Source organism: Saccostrea echinata, unplaced genomic scaffold (genome assembly GCF_033153115.1).
Source record: "Saccostrea echinata isolate AGI-Se365-2 ecotype Australia unplaced genomic scaffold, CSIRO_AGI_Sech_v1 ptg000025l, whole genome shotgun sequence".
Lineage (NCBI taxonomy): Eukaryota > Metazoa > Mollusca > Bivalvia > Ostreida > Ostreidae > Saccostrea > Saccostrea echinata.
In genome coordinates, this window is record NW_026889774.1 from 494,019 (window position 1) to 515,387 (window position 21,369).

The window sequence follows — 21,369 nt, forward strand, 5'->3', positions numbered from 1 at the left end:
TATCAGTGAAAAATTCTCGACAAATTCAGTCAATCCGTTTTGGATTTTGCTGAATGGTGTTGCCATGGTTACTGTAAATAGGAATTTCTGTGAAATTCCTTAAAAACGCTACTCCTCATACAGTTTTGGTCTGAATTCAATATAACTTGGCATACAAGTAGACTAAACTAAGATACATAATACAGTGCATCAGTTTTTGATGAACGGTGTTGCCATGGTTATTAAGAATATAAATTCGTGAAATACTTTGAAAACGCTACTCCTCATAAAGTTTTGATCTGATTTCAATATAACACACAAGTAGACTACATATGACGCCTTAATCATCATTTCAGAATTTTATTTAGGATGACATATAGATGATATTACGATAAAGGCTACAAAACAAGACTGAATACACATCACTGACATTGACACTGAATTTTGCAAGTTTAAAGTTAAATTTACACAAAGAAATATTTCATTACTGAATTTATATAAAGAAATGTACAGTAAATTGATTGAGCATAATTAACTCACTCTATTGTGGCTCTAAAGTCTTAAAACATGATGGTAAAACGGTGGTGCGGCAGAGGCGCCAGTTGCGTTGTTGAATGCACGAGAAACACTGAATTGTAACACAAATAGTATACGAATATAAACGGTAGACTAAAACAGTTCACACGGACAAATACGGAATAACACAGAACAGTTTACAAACACATATAAGCCGTGTAACGGCACATTCCCCGCCTGTGATGTCCAACATCGCAAACAGTTTCTACGGTGAAAACAGTAAAACCACTTCTGTAACTGGTCCAACATAGTTGACGACACGACCATTTTTCACCACACGTAATTAGATTTTGCGCACTTTCCCATCTTCACCTGGAAAGACACGTACAACAATACCCATCGGCCATTCGTTCCTGACAGAGTCTTGATCTTTCAAGAGTACGACATCACCTTCAGTAAGATTGTTTCGAGGGTCAACCCACTTGTGTCTGGACTGTAATAACTGAAGATATTGTGAGCGCCACTTCCTCCAGAATTGGTCGGATAAGATCTGTATGTATTTCCAATTGGATTTGTACATATCCTTGACATCAAATGGCTCAAATGGTCCAACATCCAGTCCGGTCTTCTGTGTTAACAGGGTATATGGAGATAGCACAGAGGGTTGAAATGGGTCAGTTGATACAGGTACTATGGGTCGACTATTTATGATTGCATTAACTTCTGCCATGAGAGTGTTTAACACATCATGAGTAAGGTTTTTATTTGTTTCCTTTACAAACATAGAATCCAAGATTTGTCGGGCGATGTCAATCATCCTCTCCCACACCCCTCCCATGTGGGAAGAGTGGGGTGGGTTGAAGATCCAAGAGCATCCACTGTCTGTAAGAAACTTCTTCACTGGCGAACTTTCTATGTTAACTGCTGTGATTCCTAGTGCGTCTGTACTGCCGACAAAGTTCGTACCTCTGTCCGAACGAAATTCTGTAACTTTTCCTCTTACCGCTATGAAACGCCTGAGAGCGTTGATAAATGTAGGTGATGACATATCTTCCACTAACTCTATATGTATGGCTCGACATGTCAGACAGGTGAATAAGATAGCCCAGCGTTTGCTGTTAGCTGAACCTCCTCTGGTTTTGCGTGTAGTGATCTCCCATGGTCCGAATGCGTCCACGCCCACATAGGTAAATGGAGGTGACGGTTTTGTGCGGCATTCTGGAAGATTTCCAATCTTCTGATGCTCCAGTTTACCTCGGAGTTTTCTGCAGGTAACACATGAATGTATGATAGATAATATTAATCTCTTTCCACCAATCACCCAATATCCGGATGAACGAACAACTCCCTCAGTTAAATGTCTTACCTGATGCTTCACAACTTCATGACTGTGTAGAACAAGAAGACGATCTAGGTAAGTTTTCCCGTGGATAATGATTGGGCCATGTTCATCAGACAGAGCATCTCCAGTACGAATTCTTCCTCCTAGTCGTATGATTCCATCATGAAGGTAAGGATCCAGGTAGCGTAACGAGCTATCTTTAGATACTGGTTTGTCATTGGCCAAGTTTGTGATTTGCGCAGAAAATGTTTCATTTTGACAGAGTTTCACTAAGAACAGTTCTGTTCACGGTTCATATGTACAGGGTCCAACAATGGTAAACCAAGTTTCTTTATCACAACTTTTCGGAGAACAGTAATTGCTCTGACTAAAGATGTCCATGAGGAAAATCTATCTATCCTCTTGTACACTTCATGGGTGTTTAAACACGTTTTCTGTGATGTTAATGTTTCTAATTTCATTGTCTTTTTCTGGGTCAATAAGTGGAAAATCCTCTTTTTCCAATAGATAACTCTGTTGTTGTAAACAAACAGGTCCTTGAAGCCACATGCTGTGTGGTAGTTCATTCGCTAAAATTCCTCTGCTCCCGATGTCCGCAGGATTTGCCTCAGATGAAATATAGTTCCACTGCTCTGGAGTTGAGTGCTGACGGATACGCTGTACTCGGTTAGTGACGTAAGTATGGAAACGTTTGGTTTGGTTATAGATGTATCCAAGGACTATACGACTATCTGTATAGAACTTCACTTCATGGATAGTGGTGTCTATGTGTTTCAACACAAATGCTGCAAGTTCTGTACACAAAACTGCTGCACACAACTCAAGTCTGGGGATTGTGTGACCATGTTGGGGTGAAAGTTTTGACTTTCCAATCAAAAATCCAACCTGTATGCGTGTATTGTCAATCGTTATCACACGTAAGTAAGCCACTGCACAAACGGCTTTCTCTGAAGCATCTGAGAATAAGTGTATCTCTTTTCGATTACTTTCTCCCAGGGAAGTTGGAACAATAGTTCTAGAAATCCCATCCAACAGGTAAGTTTATCACTTCACGAAATAAGAATCTGCCTTGTAGAATCACAGGGGCTATAAATCCGAGTGGGTCATACAGACTGTTCAAACATGAAAGAATTCCTCTCTTTGTTAGCGGAGGGTCCCTGACCCTAGGTACAAACTGATAGGTAAATGTGTCAGACATTACATACCACATAAGTCCCAGATTTCGTTGTAATGGCACTACATTTAAGTGTAAATCCACATCAGATAAATCTTTAGCCCTGTCGTCTGGAGGTAGTACATCCATGATGTATGAACTGTTTGATGCAAATTCATGAAGCCTCAAGTTCCCTTCTTATTTGAGTGTAGTCTGTGTTTTTTGTAAGATTTCTAGTTCCTCTTCATCCGTTTGGTAAGATGCGAGACCATCATCTACATAGAAGTTTCTGTCTACGAATTCACAAACTCGGGTCACACTCTCTGTTCTGAACACATCGTCTCAAACAATACGTTGCTACTGCTGGAGAAGGTGAGTATCCAAATAGGTGAACACACATACGGTATTCCATTAAAGGTAAAGCTGGGTCATTGTCTGTGAACCAAATAAATCGTACATAGTTTCGGTGGTCCTCTCGAATTTTGAATGAATGAAACATTTGTTCAATGTCACCTGTCACTGCTATTTTTTCTTTTCTGAATCGTAAAAGAATCCCATGTAGACTGTTGGTTAAGTCTGGACCACTTAGTAAAACAGAATTAAGGGAGTGTCCCTGAAACGCTGCGGACGAATCAAAAACCATGCGTATTTGGTTTGGCTTTTTGGGATTGTAGACTCCAAATATTGGTAGGAACCAACACTCTTCCTCGTCCTAATTCTGCATGTCCTTTAGAAAACACTTTGTCCATAAACAAGCTTGCGTGTTTCAATTTCGATTTGTTCTTTTTACAAGAAGCTTGAAATGACAAAGTTCTTTTCATGGCTTCTTCACGATTATTCGGAAGTTTCTCTCTACTGGTCTTAAATGGAAGCGGAGCAGTCCAGTTTCCGTTCTAATCTCTGTAACATTCATTGTCCATAATTTTTTAGGAATTCTCTATCATTCACTGACAGGCCTGGTTCACTGTCCTGTGGCGTTTTCACAAAAATATCAGTAGTAGTTATTTCCTCGCTATAAAATGGGTTGTCTGCAACTTTAGACACATGCATGTAAGAGGGACAGGGTGGAAATGTCGAGCCTCTTCCTGATGGTAGAATGTGTGTTTTGTTGGTCACAATGTTAGTAGGTACATGTACGTTATCAAGACAACACTCTCCTATAATTGTCCATCCTAAAGATAGTTTTTGTGCAAACGGAGCTCCATGAGGTCCAGTTTTCTGTGTTAAAACATGATGAGCATCTGGATGATCTCTTCCAATGAGTAACAAAATGTCTGCATCATCATTCAAATCTGGCCCCGGGATCATGAAACATCTTAAGCTTAAGTCAAAATCTTTATGTTGTACCTGATTATTGTAGAAGTCAAGGAGACCAAAACTGATATATTTTTCAATATTGTTTTACAAAAGTCTCGTTATCTGAAAATTTAGAAATTAATTCAATAATCAAGAAAATTTTTACAGGAGATTGCAAATTTGACTTAAGTCTAAGTCTGTTTCATGATCCTGGGGCCTGGTATATGAGTGGCTAAGTCTGCTAGAGGAGGATATGCGCGTGCCACATCTGGTGTAGGAATTTCCTCTCTGCAGTTGGGTACTAGTATGTCATCACATTCTATCACAGTCTGTAGATGAATTTGGTTTCCTTGTAATACTGGTTCTAAGATAAAGTTTGATGCACGTCTGCCAGTGGCAGGGTTAGAAACTCCCTAAAATTACAACTCGCAAATAATTGCGAGTACCAAGAGAGTGAACTCGCAATTTTGTAAGACTACTCGCAATTTTCATATAAAGTTAAATTTATATAAATTAAATCCATGTAACTTAAGGAAAAAGTAACTACTGTACAATACACAAAATACAACTACAGTGTGACTTTTATTTAAATTAATGATTTAAATCAAAAGCATTGTGTTCTGTCACGTTATATAATTTTGCTACAGTTTCAATGCAAAAAAAATCAACTCGCAAGTTTTTGCTAGTTACCTAATTTTTAACTCGCAATTTGGGAATTCTAACTCGCATTTTGCGAGATGTATATAGTGAATTTCGAACCCTGCAGTGAGTGTCACAGAACCATTGCATGATGATAATGTGTAAGTCACAGAGTCACTGTTTATATCAAACATATTAAAAAACTGTGAACGAGCGAGTATACGGCTACTTTGGTCATCAATTATGGCATAAATAGTCCTTTTCTCTGATGGACGATCAGTGGGATAGACGTTGACCAGAATAGTTTTAGAGCACAATTTTCCCTTAAAGTTTATTTAACATATCACTGGACACTTATTTTGCACTTCTGTCTTGTCGTGATTGGTTTTCTCCCCGCCTTGATCCAAGTGTTTGAATCTGTAATCATGGAGAGCAGTATGATGAGTATCACTATCACAGTTTTCACATTTCACTAATGCTTTGCAGTCACGAGCTAAGTGGTTCGAGTCCAAACATCGAAAACACAATCCAGAGTTTTTCAAAATCTTCTTCCTTTCAGATAATGGTTTGGAGCGAAATGTTTTACAATCTTTAAGGCTGTGGTATGTATTATGAATAGGGCACTTTTGTCCTTTGGGAGCTACATATTTGTTTGGTTCCACTTCAGTTTTACATGACAGAACTGAAGTATTCTTGGTTTTCCTGCTTTGGACTGGTCCAGGGTTACAAAGGGATCCTTCATATTGAAATCCTGGATCATTTCGAATCTTGCTCATTTCTTGTAAGAATTCAACAAAATAAGCAAATGGTGGATATGGAACATCTAGCCTAGCTTTGTAGCTAGCGGCACGTGTTGTCCATTTTTCTTGTAAGTTAAAAGGCAGTTTATTCACAATAGGTATGATGCCAGAAGATGAATCAAAGTAGGACAATAATGTCGAGTAGTTTGGATCTTCTTTTAAAGCCTCGATTTCTGCCAGAATGTCAGCTAATTCATACAAACGCTTATTGTCTTTGTTACTAATTCTGGGAAAGTCTCTGAGTTTTTTCTTTAAAGCGTGTTCTACTATTTCAGGGCTTCCATAACGCTCTTGGAGTCTTTTCCATATCCTAAAAAGGCCTCGTTCTGGGTATGCTGTATTTGCTGCTCTGATGCTGGCTGCAAATTTTGAGGATTGTAGTCCTAAGAACTTTACTATAGTAAGTCCATTTCTTCAAATGGTGTAACTCTCAGTTCCTCTGTTATACTCTTGAAACTGGCTTTCCATATGACAAATGTTTCTGGTTTATCACTGTATTGCGAAAATCTTGAGAATAACAAATCCTACTTGAGTAGAAATCTTGTAAGGTCACTTACCACAGTCTGGTCTTCAGAATTTTTCACATGTTGACTTACAAATTCTTTCGCCATAGGGTTCAGTTTAGACTGAGTCTCCTTCTTATGTGGTATGTCTTGATTAATCTCAGGATCTATGGAACCATTATCACAATTTGAAAACTGGTTAGTAGCGATACTATTATCACTGTGTTCACTGATGTATCGAGCAGTATACTGTTTGCGATTTATCGGTGCATCAATATCTGATGGTATAACAGACCCTTGTCTACTGTTCGACTCAAAGTTCTCTATTGCTTTCACTTCTGCTTCTACGAGTGCTGCTGTTCTTTTTTCTTCTAATAGGTGGTGAGTAGCCTCCAGCTCTGCTTTCTTACGTTCACTTTCAGCGTGTTGTTTTGCTTCATATTCCTTTAGTGATGCTTTTTCTTTGAGGATCGCAAGTTCCTTCTCTCGGAATAGAAAGTTAGCACGTTGCGTCTCTGCTTCCACACGTTTCTTGAATAAAATTGAATCGACATGGGGTGACGCCGTCCTTGATAAAGCGGACCTCCGTGAGGCAGTTTCTGTTGCTTCCATACGAGTATCCCTAATTCTTTTCCTTAATTCCTGAATAATACGTTTTCCTTTGTCAAAGTTAGCCCTGTGGGAGTCCAACTCCTGCTGGCTTTCTAATGTATTTGTTCGGGTAAGATATTCACAAAATAACACACTCTTTCTCATATCTATCTCCAAGATAGTCGAGACTGGAACCCAGAGCACGCAATGCTTTTGTATTATGACTAATGTTTTCAATTTCACTGGGAATGTTCTCTATTTCACTCCATATTAAATAGATTTTTGAGTTTCTTAAAGTTCTTTACCTTGTTCTGTCAGAGTTCTTTTTCGTTTCTCTACTATTTCTGATGGTATGGTGTTTCTTTCCTCCGTCGGATCAGGGTCTGTTTCTGCTTTAAAGCCGTCCTTGGTGGTATGAGTTGCTTCCGCTACCACGTTCGCACATACTGGATGCTAAAGGTTAAGAACATCATAAAACGTGTAAAATCAAAATGTGTGGTTTGCCGGAAAACGTTTAAAGTTACAGAATCTCAACAAATGGGACAGCTTCCTGATATCAGACTGAAACCAGCACCTGCTTTCTATTTTTGTGCAGTGGATTTATTTGGACCACTCATTATCAGGGACACTGTGAAGAAAGGAACACATGGGAAAGGATATGGAGTACTTTTCAGTTGTTTAGTATCTAGAGCTGTATACATTGATCTTACAGAGGGTTATGATACTGGAAGTTTTATTATGGTTCTACGCAGATTTGTGTCGATTCGTGGCTATCCCAGAAAAATGATATCAGACACTGGATCACAACTTGTTGCTACAGGAAAGGAGTTAAGGACCATTATGCATTCATGGGATTGGAGCGAAATTAAGAATTTTGGAAAACAGGAGGGTATGGACTGGGAAACAACCAAATCAGCAGATGTTCCATGGGAAAATGGATGCAGTGAATCCCTCATCAGATCAACAAAAATCTGCTTAGAATCTGCTATTGGAGCTTCAGTGATGACTTTTTCAGAACTTCAAACAGTCCTTTTTGAACTTGGAAACCTTCTCAATGAGCGTCCAATTGGAACCAAAAACTGTGATCCCGAAGAAGGCACTTCCCTTTGTCCTAATGATTTATTGCTTGGACGTGCAAGTTCACGAGTCCCAGCAGAACCTGGAACACATGTTTAGACCCTCCAGTAAGATGGAAATTCGTTCAACGTGTCATTGATACATTTTGGAAAAAATGGATGAGGGATTATTTTCATACTCTTCTTGTTAGACAAAAGTGGCACACAGAGAATCGCAATGTTCAGGTCGGAGATGTAGTTCTCGTTCAGGACTCAAATAACATACGCGGACAATGGAAATTAGCCCAGATCTGTAAAGCTATTCCTGGTGCAGATGGTAAAGCTCGAGACGTAAAAATAAGATAAAAGAATATTAGCACAGGACATGCTTATCACGGATGTCAATATTCTATTGTGTGTAGATCTGTCCGTCGTTTGGTCATTGTCCTACCAGTTGAAGAACAAAAATGATTATGATATTAGTGGGGGGGGGGAGTGTAGTGAACTAATCCGGAATTTTCATTTCCGTCATCAATTAGTTTGTTAACTCAGTTCCGGTAGCAGAAAATCGTGCATCATGAACACTGTGTGACTGACTACGATGACTGAAAGAATGATGTTAAAATTATACCCGTCAATGTGCAAGTTAAAATTATATTTGATATTTATTGTAATAGTATTTAATAATATATTGTCCAAAGTTCTTTAAAAATTTATATTTAATGGATGTATGTTTATCACAGGTTGAAATCAATAAATGATTACTGCTTGACGGTTTGTTTGATTACAACAATTATGATGGATGTGAACTCGTTCGCTAGCGCGAACTCGTCACCATCCATCAGAATATCTCGTGATACCCGAAATAATTGTACAATAAGAAACTTGTACCATGTTCAATCATTGGTCACATGACCCTTTTTTTAATTTCCAAAGATTGTCAAACTCCTTTCGCGCCCAACATTTCCGCGCAATGATTCTGAGTGACAAGACTGACGTTAATGAGCGTCTTGCAACAGAAGAATTACCAGACACATTCGACATTTTTCAATCGGATATTGTTGACTTACTTTGTCCCAAGTCTGCAAACAATTAGAAAAGGAAAAGGCTTTCCTAAGTTGTCTATGTCTCCGACAATGCATGAATAACCACGCCGGACCACATTGATATTAATTCATCGGAATGTATTACGCAAATACTGGTAACTTTGACCTGGATGTTCCTGATTCGAAGCCTTTTGTGACGGAATCTGCGGCAAGTGACCGTTTTATTACACCCCTGTCAGAGACTGAAATTAAAGATTTAATAGAGTCTCATGAAAATCGCAATACTAAGAAGAACACAGCCTGGGCGTTCCGGGTTTTTGAGTCTTGACGCTCACATACAGATGATTCTGGCGAAATTGTGAAGAAATGATTTTATTTTACTATCTTAGACGATTCATCGTTGAAATAAGAAAACGGGATGGACAGCCGTGCCCCCTTCGCTCACTATGTACCTCATTTCCTGCGGCCTTTAACGACATGTGAGAGACAAGAAAGTGTATGACAAAAATTTCCTGTGCACCAAAGCTTTGGAGTTTTCAGAATTCCGAAAAATACTTGACGCAAAATTGAAGGAGCTTCTACAAATGGGATTTCGTACATGTACCAAGGAAAGATGTACAATAGGCTAGTGATCTAGATTTACGCGGACTCAAGGTCTTGAAGCTAGGATAAAGCTGGTAATTTATTTATTTTAAATATTTTGATATTTGAAATTAATGCAATATCAAATTTTGATAATACGGTTTCAATTTTTGTCTTGTATCCTCGCCTTTTTTTTGATATGGGTGATGTACGATTGTATAAAGCTGACTCTATTTTTCTTTCAATTTGCAGTTAGTTTTAAATATACTTGTTAATAGAATCTGTCGAGAAAATTTTTAATTTATTTTAATGGAGTGCGTCTGCAAGAGGACGATCATTTGATTCCAAAGAGGTAGGGGGAGGGTGGAAGATTTTGGAAATAAACAAGAGATGTTTGTGAAACAAATTTTGCCCCCCTCCCTAAGTCCAAGGGGCATAACTATGTTTCCTCGACCGTACCCAAAACAGAAATTGTCCTAGAAATTTTTATGATAAATCTGTATACCAAATTTCATTACAGTATATGCAACCCCTGCAAAGAACATGAACGGAAACTGTTGGTGGACCGACAGACAGCAGGAAAGCAATATGCCCTTCCTTCTTCGAAATGTTCGTGTTTTTTATTTGCTTGTCAAACTTTCAGTGGAGAAAAATTAATAATCTATCCTTGAACATCTTAAGAATGATTAATCTGTCCTTGATTGGCAGGAAAATAATCTGTCTGACTAGAAAAATTTTGCCAGCCCCCCCCCCCCCTTTTTGAGAATCAAATGGTCGTCCCCTAAAGAATAATCTATTCTCGTATTTATCCTAGTGACCCTTTTTTTTCATTTCTTCAATTTAATTAAAGGTCAAGCAGGCACAGGCCATTTTACCTGAAGACGATAAAGTATTTTTGGGAGAAAGGCGTCTTTGGTAACTCAAATGCGGAGGCATTACAAAGTACTGTGTTCTTTTATGCATGTAAGCTTTCTGTCCTGACGGGAAACTACGAGTATCACCAACTGCGCATGCAGTTTGATCAGTACTCAATTGAAGAGGATAAAGGTGGAAATTACTTTAAGTTCTTCGGTCTTAGCACAAAGTAGTACAAATGAGGACTCAAGGAGCTGGGGATTACGAACAAAAATATTCGTCATTATTGCCAGGATGGTAAGGTTAATCTCCCTCTCTCTCTCCTTTAGATCTAAAACATTTCACAAATTTGCTGTTAAATGAGGTGGTCTCCAAACATTCCAAGTACTATATCTGACTTCAGTAGTTTCAAGAAGACAATTTTTTAAAACTTCTAATTGCAGACGACGGAATGTGGCCCATTTCTTCAGAGAGTACATCTAGGCATTAGGGGGACGGAGCGCAGTTTACAAATGCCACCTATTCATACCTATTCGTTACGGAGAACAACCGATTTATATCAATAAGTTGAAGAATCTTATGAAGATTATTTGTGAGCGTGGTGGTCTTAAGGTTGATTACACAAATCACAGTGGAAAAAGAAGTTGTGCTACACAACTTTATATGAATGTCGTTGACGAACAGGACACAAAGCAAGAATGGGACACAGACCTGACAAAAGTGTGCGCCAGTAAAAGCAGTCTTCCGCAAGTATCCAACAAAAGGTAGCTGTTGTTCTAGATCCGCCTCCCACAGGTCGCTCAGAGACAAACTCACAGAAGCGTGCATGATCAATTGATTGTATGTTGTTTTACGTCCCGTTCGAGCATTTTTCACTCATATAGAGACGTCACCATATAATGATGAAGGGCTTCAAATTTAGACCTTTACCCGGCACTCAGGTCAATTGAGCAATGAGGGTTCTTTATCGCGCCAACGCCTACTATTACATTAAGGTCTCATCCAAAGGACCCGAAACTTTCGATTTCACTTCAAAGTGCTTAGCGCTTGGCGAAGGAACAGTAGCTACTATTTTTGATCGACTTAGATCAGTTGGGACCGTGATTCGAACACACGACCTTCCGATAACGGAGCGAGTACTCTACCGACTGCGCTACCGTGACGACCAGAAGCGTGATCGAAAAATGGATAATGTGGAAAACTGCGAATTCAAGAAATTCAAAATGGAAATATTCAAAGCTTGATTTAGGATGTACCAATGTTTTGCGTGAAATCTCCCCTAATCGTCCCATTTTCAATAACTGCGATATTTCATTTAATTTGAAGTAAGCAGATTTATTTCAGATTCGCAATGTGCTGAGAAATATTTGTAAAAGCTGTTGAAGTTTGAGCCTTGCCCTAGAAACAGAACCCTTGACCTAGGGGGATGAATTTCAGGAATATGGTAAAACTATCCTTGCTTCCAGCTGTGTCTTGGTTAGGCTGTAAGATGCCCAGGAACAGAGACGATTTTCAAAGAATTGATGCATTTTCATTACATGACCATTAGGGCATAGCCTGGACACCAGAACACATGATACAGGGGCAATGAATTTCACAATTTATTTGCCCATTCTAACTTTGCACTTAGTTTACAATATATACATGTAGAGGAAGAAAATATTTCTAAATATACTGAAACGCAAAAGAAACGCAACATCATATTTTAGGGGGAAATATTACATATAGGATATAATTTTGTATCTAAAATGTAAGGACATCTTCAACTTTGTAAATATCGGTAATTTAACGGTTGAATGATTTTCATACAATTATCGGAAGTTAAGTTTGAGTCTGCTTAATAGAAATCAAAAATTGCATGTTTACCAAAACATTTGGCAATAATATGGGGTTTTAAGGATTTGTATCTGTTCATCACAAGCAATGCAGCAATGTTCCGAAAAATAAATTCCCCTTCCTTTTCTGTAAGTGATGCCAAGGCTTCCTGAAAATGACTTAAGTACGCATTTCCATTGCTCTGGCTAGAAAATCTCAAAATAAACGTGATGGAGAGCTGCAGATGCAAATATGACCCACATCACGCCTCAGTAGGCTCTTAAGTATCATTAGCATTAATGACAGTCCTTGGACCGGAAGTCCAAGGGTTACTACACTGCGCTTGGCTAGAGAAATTCGACCTCATCATCTGAAAAACAGACATTTAAAAATGGCAAAGAATATTTCTTTCGCCCAGATCTCGAGATCGATTAACATATTGCATCGTAGAAATCAAGCTGCAACTGTTATGCATGTCAGACTTGCACGCTGTAATTGAATGGCCGGGTTGGGGGGGGGGGGGGTTTAACAGTCATGTGTATTCATTTATGGTAATCATTAGATAAAAAATTCAAACATTTGTAGATTACTGCTTGTTGCGTTTCTTTTGCGTTTCAGTATAACTGGTGCATTTTTCACTATATATGATCAATAAAGCACCAACAGAACCCCTGATACAGGGGCCTTAAATTTGATAAAATGCTCATGCTAACACTAAGAAAGCTTAGAGTTCGGGACTTTAAAAAAAGATTTTAAAAATTACATAAATTTTGATGGTTCCTCTCAGGCCCCGGAGAGGGGGACTATAAAATTTACAATTTTTGTGTCTCTACCCATAAATGCCATATGCCAATATTAGTTCAGCGGCTCCAGAGAAAGACTGAAAAGGTCCAAAAGTTTACGAACACAAAATACGGACAAATAAGGACTCAGGTGACCCAAACATTCCTGAATCTAGATTATATTAGGAAATTACGCATGAATTCCATAACTTATAGCCTATTCGTTCTTAAGCAGATTTCAAAATGACTCGTTCAATATTTGCCTGAGCATGATGATTTCCCCTCATAAGGGGGCACTGTCCCACATTTGTACAATGTTTGATTCCTTTTTAAGGATACTCTAGATGTAATTGAAATTGCATGACACAGTAGTTTTGATTATAAGTTCATGGACAGACTTGACAATTAGAATCCGTCAGAGAAGTCCTGTGAGCATTTAGCTCTAGTGAACTGGAAAAAATAGAGAAAATGCTCGTGACCCAAAGGCAAGTGGCCTTTTGTTAAAGATTAATTGGTTGAACGCAGACAATTAGTACTCGAACATTTTATTCTCTTTTATGCGATTTTTGGTTACATCATCTCACACTCCTAAAATATTGTGTAGACAAGAATCGTCATCACAGCAAAATATTTCTCCATCTGGTACATTTTGCTTCATTAGTGAGCAGTCTACTTTCTGTAAATCAAAATTTTGGAAAATTATACTTAATTTGCAGGGAAAAAAAATTTTTGTTTACAAAATATTTATCATTGATGTGGAAAGCATAAATCCTGTGAGAAATACTTGCATCAGCACAGTGAGTTGAAAATGGGTATCCTGATATCTGTCGCACTAAGCAGTTCTCTGTCATCTTGCAAGTGTTAGGCCAAACGCAGTTAAGATTATTATCGCAGGAAGGGCAACTGACACCTAACTTAAGAAAGGAAAATTTGACAGAAAGACAAATTTAAGTAACTTAAAACAGGGTGTATAAGAGATCACACAACATATAATTCTTATGTCGTAAAGGTTTTAAGTTACGTTTGAAGATTCTTCAACGAATTATAATTATTTCCAATGTCTTAAAAAAGTTATCATTACTATTTGGGTAAATGCAGCTCAAGTGTTATTAATCAAAACTTAAAATCTTGCAAGAGAAAGGGCAAGACTTTTTCATGAACCGTGCCCTGCAGCTGAGAGTCCATTTGTTTTTTTTTTGTACTTTGAAGTGTAAGCATTGTATTCAAAATTGACACTTTCTTGATATTTGTCAAAACACCAATTCAAGCTTACATATTCTGTCAATATATGTAATAAACTGAAAGACTGTAAATTCCTCGTTATTACGCGAGAACTTGTTATCGCAAAGTGGCTCTTTGACGTCAATTCGCGAGTGGGCGGTTGATCAAGAGATATAACATTAATTTCAACACTATAAAATGGAAAGCGAGTGATTTTATTTCGCGATTGGTAATTCTTTTGAAATTACGCGGTAATTTATTCCTCGCATATATTTAGGAATGTAGAGTAACTGCAACCAAAAAGAACTGAATAACCCTCATAAAAATAAACATATACATTTATAAAGAAAAACGAACAGTACTCGAGGTCAAAAGTCCATTGGAATAATACTTCTTTGGTGCAGAGCAAATACAGGCCTCTAAATTCTATAAGGTAATTTAACTTACCTGGTCATTGGTCATTTGTTAAAAACATTCCGATTGTACACACAGGTAACCTGAAGTTGATATTAAGTTGCTTGAGTTTCTGATTGACAATATCTATATGGTTTTTGGAGACCAGGCCTTCCAACAATCTATTGGAATTCCCATGGGTACCAATTGCGCCCCATTATTAGCATACCTATTTTTAGTCCCCTGCCGGTGAAACCGGAGGGGACTACAGGTTTCCTCTGAGTCTGTCTCTCTGTCTGTCCCACTTGGTTTTCCGCACTTTTTTCTAAACGCTTGCAGATATTGAGCTGATTTTTGGTATGTGAGTGTATCTTGATGAGTTACAGATCAAGTTTGCATATCGTTCCGCGTCATTGATTTTTGACGGAATTATGGTATTTTCAATTTTTAACGGGAACCAATTTACACTTGCCGGTAGGGGACTAGTATTGCTAATGCAATACTCTCAGAATGCTTGTTGTATTCATATAAAACAGAATTTGTTCAAAATCTTGTAAGTGAAAGGAAGAAAACGTGTTGTGGTTTTCAACTCGACGTTTAGGTATATCGACGACGTACTGTCAATTAACAATGGTTATTTCCATTCGTATGTCTTTACGATATATCCCGGTGAGCTTGAAATAAAAGATACCACAGAGTCTGACACATCTGTTTCATATTTGGATATTTTACTAGAGAAAGACGTTAATAGTAATCTAACAACCAAGCTTTATGATAAACGTGATGACTTTAACTTTTCAATCGTCAACTTCCCTTACTTATGCACCAATATACCTTCATCACCTACATATGGGGTTTATATTTTTCAATTGATTCGATACGCAAGAGCATGCTCTACGTATGAACAATTTCTAAAACGAGGTACATGTAAGTTATTGACAAACAAGTTGATGAAACAAGAATATCAGCAGTCTCGTTTAAAGTCGTCATTTTGTAAGTTCTGTGATCGATACAATGACCTTGTCAGCAAATACAATTTATCATTAAGTCAAATGCTGACTGACGTTTTGCATCCTAAGGCCATTCCAAGTTTTTTCTCTGTTTAGCTTCCACCCATCTTTCAAAAGCCTACCTACCTATTCGCAAAAAAATACACACAAACCAAAAAATAAAACAATGAATTTATAATCGTAAAAATGGGGTCAATCAAAGGATTTGACTTCATTAATCTATTTTTCTAATAGATCTATTCTTAAGCAAATTCAGGATATTAAATACTTAAAGTTTACCTAACATGACATATTATAGACAAATATTTAGAGAAATTGACAGAATTCAAAGATTTTGACCAGAATAATCAGTTTCAGGAATCCTGTTCTTGTTTTGTTTTTCTGATATTGCGTGTTAAAACCTAGGCGCACGCGGACGCTAAACATAGAAAAAACTTGGAATGGCCTAATTGTTAGCCATTATTTTCACACTGAATTGTCAACGGATTCTTCCGTTATTACACGATCATGACAAGGAGCACACAGCGGGTGTGACCGGTCGGCAGGGGATGCTCACTCCTCCATGGCACCTGATCCCACCTCTGATGTTTTAGAGGTCCGTGTTTGCTCTGCTTTCAAATTTGTATTGTTTAATGGACTTTTGAGCTCGAATACTGTTCGTTATCTCCATACATTCCATGTAGAGCATGCTCTTGCATATCGAATCAACTGGGAGACATAAATGCTACATTAATGAGGGAAGTTACTGATAGAAAAGATAAAATCATCACGTTTATAACAAGTTTTGTTAGTTTGCCATTTATGGCATGAAAAAGACCCCTTACTGCTCCATGACCCTCATTGTCGAGTATGGATCTTAAATTTTCAGCTATCCACCCGCAATTGGTGTCGTCTCAATATGAGTGAAAAAGATTAGATTGATTGATTGATTGTTGTTTTACGTCCCGTTCGGGAATTTTTCACTCATATAGAGACGTCGTCATATATCGTTGAAGGGCTTCAAATTTAGACCTTTACTCGGCACTCAGGGCCACTGAGCAGTAACGGTTCTTTATCGTTCCAACGCCTACCGTGACACGGGGTTCGGCTTTTAAGGTCTCATCCGTATGACCCGCATCTTTCAATTCAAAATACCGAGCGCTTGGCAAAAGAACAGTTGCTACCTATTTTTTATCGACTAAGGTCAGTCGCGGCCATGCTTCGTATCTTAGCGAGTGTGACGTCAAGTCCTGCATGGTCTCTCTCGTAAAATGCTTTCACAATGAACTCAGCAAATGGGTGGCTTGATGGAATAAGTGCAAATGCTGTCATGTTCCAATTATCTTCTGTCCATTTATTCATTCTTTGACCCACTCTTATGATTCCGTCTGGTGTAAGATGTGGTCTGAGTCGTTTAAATCTATACATTACGTCATCAGGAAGATCCTCTTGCACATGAAGAATCCAAATATTTTCTGCATCTCTTAATTCCTCTGCTAATAAACAATGTACAATTCCCCGGATTGTATGCTTCTTTCTGATGAGTTGTAAAAGACTTGTGAGCTTAAGGATCTTCTGTAACGTTGAGATTCTATTGAGGTCAATAAGTTTTGCCACATTCATGACAGTTCTGCTTTTTTCTTCAGTTACTTTGACTTCTGTGTGTCGGACAAGAACATCAGGAATCTCCTTTACTTCAACTTCTTGTTTCACAGGCCATTTTTCAAAAGGTTGGTACAGAAATTCTGGACCCTTCTGCCACATCGAATCGCTGTCAATAACACTTGGTGATGTTATTCTAGTTGTGAAATCTGCTGGATTCTGATATGATGGTATCCAGTACCAGTCTGATTTACAAGTTTTTGACTGGATTTCTGCTATTCTGTTGGCAACAAATGTTCCAAATCCATAGCTCTCCTTTTGTATCTGTGCTCTTACTATGGCAGAATCCACAAGATGAATGATTTTTTCAAAGGAAAATCCCAAACTATTCACAATCTTCTCCCGCAGTCGAGCAGATAACACAGCACCACATAGTTCTAGTCGGGGAATGGTTAAGTTGATTTGAGGGAGCAATGCGATTTTTTGCCATCAACATTCTCGCAAAAAACGTATCCCATGCAACCTCCCATCTAATATATGCACAGGTTCCAAATGCTAGGCTGCTGCCATCAGAGAATAATATCAGTATTTGTTTTCCATGAACAGTTCCTGGTTTAATGCATCGGGGTATCTTCAGAAGTTCAAGATCAAAGAGACCTTTGAAGAATTCAATTCAATATTGTTTCATATCTTTGGATAAAGGTTTGTCCCAATCCTTACTGCTATTTAGACTTTCTTGACAGAGAGTTCTCATTAAGGATTTTGCAGTAAGTATATATGGTACAACCATACCAAGTGGGTAACATACTCCCGCTACTTGTTTCAACTCCATGCGTTTAGTGAGTGTAGTCAAATTTGATAATTCTGACACATTACAAGATGTTATACTGGATATACTTCCTTTCTGCTTTCCCTTGTCTGTAAAATCCAGTTGGACTTTGAAAGTAAAAACATCATCTTGTGGTCTCCATATCAATCCTAAAATCTTCTCTGTCTCTGTATTCAACAATTTAATTCCATCTGCAACTTTATCCTGATTTCCAGAGATGATCCAATGTTTTTATATAAAGTCCACCATTTCCAAGTATATGATCAATATCTCGTGCTAGTCGACATGCATCTTCTACACTTGGTTCTTAGGTAACAATGTCATCCAAATAGCTATGTTTTTGATAACATCTGCGACTCTGGGATATTCATTCTCTAACAATGCAGCTGTTTTTCTCAATGCTATCATAGCAATGGCACCACTTGGACGGTCTCCAAAGGGAACACTTGTAAGTGTGTAATGATCAGGCTGTCTGTTGGTTTCGTAATTTCTCCACAAGAATCTGTGTGTATGTTGATCCTTTGTTGATAAGCGTACAGAGTTATACATTTTTGATATATCTCCCACAAGTGTACTTTGATTTTCACGAAACTTCAGAAGTACCGAAATGAGATCATTGAGTACTTTCGGTCCTTTCATCCAGTAACTGTTGAGAACGTGACCAATAAATGAAGCTGACGAATTGAAGACAATGCGAAGAGGTGTTGACTTGGATCCAGGTTTTAAAACTTCGTGGTGCGAGATATAGTAAACAGGTCCTTCATATAACTCTTCTTCTGTGTTTGTCAGTTTTCTTCCTGCTTCCCTGTGTATCATATCCTCTGTTTGTGTCTGATATTCTTGAGCATATTCCTTGCCATTGTTGAGGAGTCTCTGTTCAACTTATCTCAATCGACCTAATGCTGTTTTAATATTATTTGGTAATTTGATGGGATCACATTTCCATGGATATTGTACAGTCCAGCACTTTTCAACTGCATCATATTTCAATCCTGCTTCTATCACACGTAATTCGTGCTCTTCTTGTATGGTATACCTTCCATTTCCAATGCTACACTGGCCACATCGACAACTTCCACACTTTGGGTTACAATATGGCCCTAGAATCTCAATATCCACAATGCTGTCAAAATGATCCTTTATTGATTTTGTATCAATCACCTGCGACAACTTCCACACTTTGGGTTACAATATGGCCCTAGAATCTCAATATCCACAATGCTGTCAAAATGATCCTTTATTGATTTTGTATCAATCACCTGCATGGAGTTTATATCAATCCCAGGAAGATGGTTTATGCATGCATCTTTAGGTGTAGCTGTCAATTTCAACATGGAATGACTTCCTCTCAAGCAGTAGCCAAACTGGTTTTTCATTAGCTGAAGATTTCCAGTGCTTCCGATATTCACTGGTAATAGAATACTGCAGTCTGCACTAATCAATATTTCAATATCACCATCTGTTCTAGATAGGTCACTGTCTGATATTCCTTTGAATAAGGTTGATATTCCACTAAAATCTACAGGTTTTGAATTTGTTGTTATCTTTTCCATACCGCAGGCCTTTATTTGCCATGTTTCACCATTCAAGTCTGTCAAGAGTACAATATACTCTTTAGTGGAGGTGTTCAACTATATTTCCAACTTTTGATATACGAAGTGTAACATCCTCTCCTTTAACATTGAGACGTTTTGCAGCTCTATGGGATATCAATGATACATTTGATCCCGGATCCCAAAGTGTAAATAGTTTGTCATCTTTGCACATCACTTGATTAACCATTAGCACAACAGTTTCTCCAGATTGTTCACCATTCACTAAGTGTAGACAATGTTTGACTTTGCCTTGAGATTCCTCTTGATGTAAGGTTGTATGATGCATTTTGCCACATTGCTCACATCCTTCTCTATTCGGACAGTTTTTGGAAATGTGTCCAAGATTTAAGCATATAAAACAAGCTCCATTTTTTCTGAGACAGTCGATTTTACTGTTGACATCCATTCTATTAAATGTTCAACACTGAGTAATTTCATGCGATATCTGTCTCGTGATACCAACAGAGGTTATGTGCCTTTATTCTGTAAGGATCCATTCGCGTTTCTGAACTGGAGGAAGAATTTTTCTCGATTTCACTTATCATAGTTGTAGTATTCATTTCTCTTTCCATGTTTACCCTTTTTAGATCTAAGAAACATCTTTCTATGATTTCAACACTGTTAATAAAACACAGATGATCCCCATCAGGAATACTTTTGAGTTTTCGAATGTCAGAAAGTATTGAGTCGGTAAGTCTTTCAGGTCTGCCATATTTCAGTTCTAGTCTTTTCCACATCTCTTCATAATTGTTATCTACACCCTGCACAGTTTTAAGAGCTTCATTTGTGAGACTCTTCTTTAATGCAAATGGATCGGTTCCATATGTTGGAAACATAATGCTTTCATAATCTCTCTTGAACTTGGAAATTCTCTAATTTCACCACTAAATATTGGTGCATCTAATTTCTTTACTTTCACACTCTCTTTTTGTTTGTCCTTTTCTGATTTAGATTGTTTGTCTTTACACTGCAGCAGTGACTGCCTACTAACATGTGCACGACAATTACACAGTTCATTATACAATATGCCCATATCTTTATCTATATTATTCATGTCAATGAGATCTTGCTCATTTTCTGGATTTAACAATTCTGTGTACTCAGCATGTCCGTTTTCGAGTTCTTTGTACGAGTTTTCCATATCAGACAAGATGTTCTTGAGTAATTCTAAACTTTCTGAACTTTTCAAATCTTCAAATCTATTATAAATTCTGTGAAACTTTCCTTTCAGTGTTGATCTTCTTCTTTCCTTGATCAATGCTATTGGTGATTTCTGAGGAGTTCCATGTTATCTGCCACTTTCTCTTGTCCGTCAGCCATCTTCCCGTGTGTTGAAATATTGTAATCAAACAAACCGTCAAGCAGTAATCATTTACAGATTTCAACCTGTGATAAACATACATCCATTAAATATAAATTTTATAAGAACTCTGGACAGTATATTATTAAATACTATTACAATAAATATCAAATATAATTTTAACTTACACATTGACGGGTATAATTTTAACATCATTCTTTCCGTCATCATAGTCAGTCACTCAGTGTTCATGATGCACGATTTTCTGCTACAGGAACTGAGTTAACATAAACTAATTGATGATATAAGTTGACGGAAATGAAAATTCCGGATTAGTTCAATACAATAATATCAACCAAAATAATTGTTCAATAATTCATTTGTATATTGATTGAAAGAATTATACATGAATTTTTATTGTACATGTATAAAACAAAATATATATTTTTAAAGATTAAAATGGTCAGGTAGCCTTGATAGTCATAA

At 37.7% G+C, this 21,369-nt stretch overlaps 3 protein-coding genes across 3 annotated transcripts; 1 reads left to right on the plus strand and 2 right to left on the minus strand.

Moving 5' to 3' along the window:
- Positions 1-838: 838 nt before the first annotated feature.
- Positions 839-2,218, minus strand: LOC133192390 (uncharacterized). Its single transcript, XM_061328403.1, has 2 exons — positions 2,206-2,218; positions 839-2,118 (listed from the first exon to the last, which is right to left on the minus strand). Exons 1-2 carry the CDS (start codon positions 2,216-2,218, stop codon positions 839-841), a joined length of 1,293 nt encoding a protein of 430 aa, XP_061184387.1.
- Positions 2,219-7,356: 5,138 nt separating this feature from the next.
- LOC133192391 (uncharacterized) lies at positions 7,357-7,995 on the plus strand. The gene has a single exon (XM_061328404.1). It carries the CDS (start codon positions 7,357-7,359, stop codon positions 7,993-7,995), a length of 639 nt encoding a protein of 212 aa, XP_061184388.1.
- An 8,753-nt stretch (positions 7,996-16,748) lies between these two features.
- LOC133192393 (uncharacterized) lies at positions 16,749-18,804 on the minus strand. The gene is made up of 3 exons (XM_061328405.1): positions 18,289-18,804; positions 17,952-18,192; positions 16,749-17,596 (listed from the first exon to the last, which is right to left on the minus strand). Exons 1-3 carry the CDS (start codon positions 18,802-18,804, stop codon positions 16,749-16,751), a joined length of 1,605 nt encoding a protein of 534 aa, XP_061184389.1.
- Positions 18,805-21,369: the final 2,565 nt, after the last annotated feature.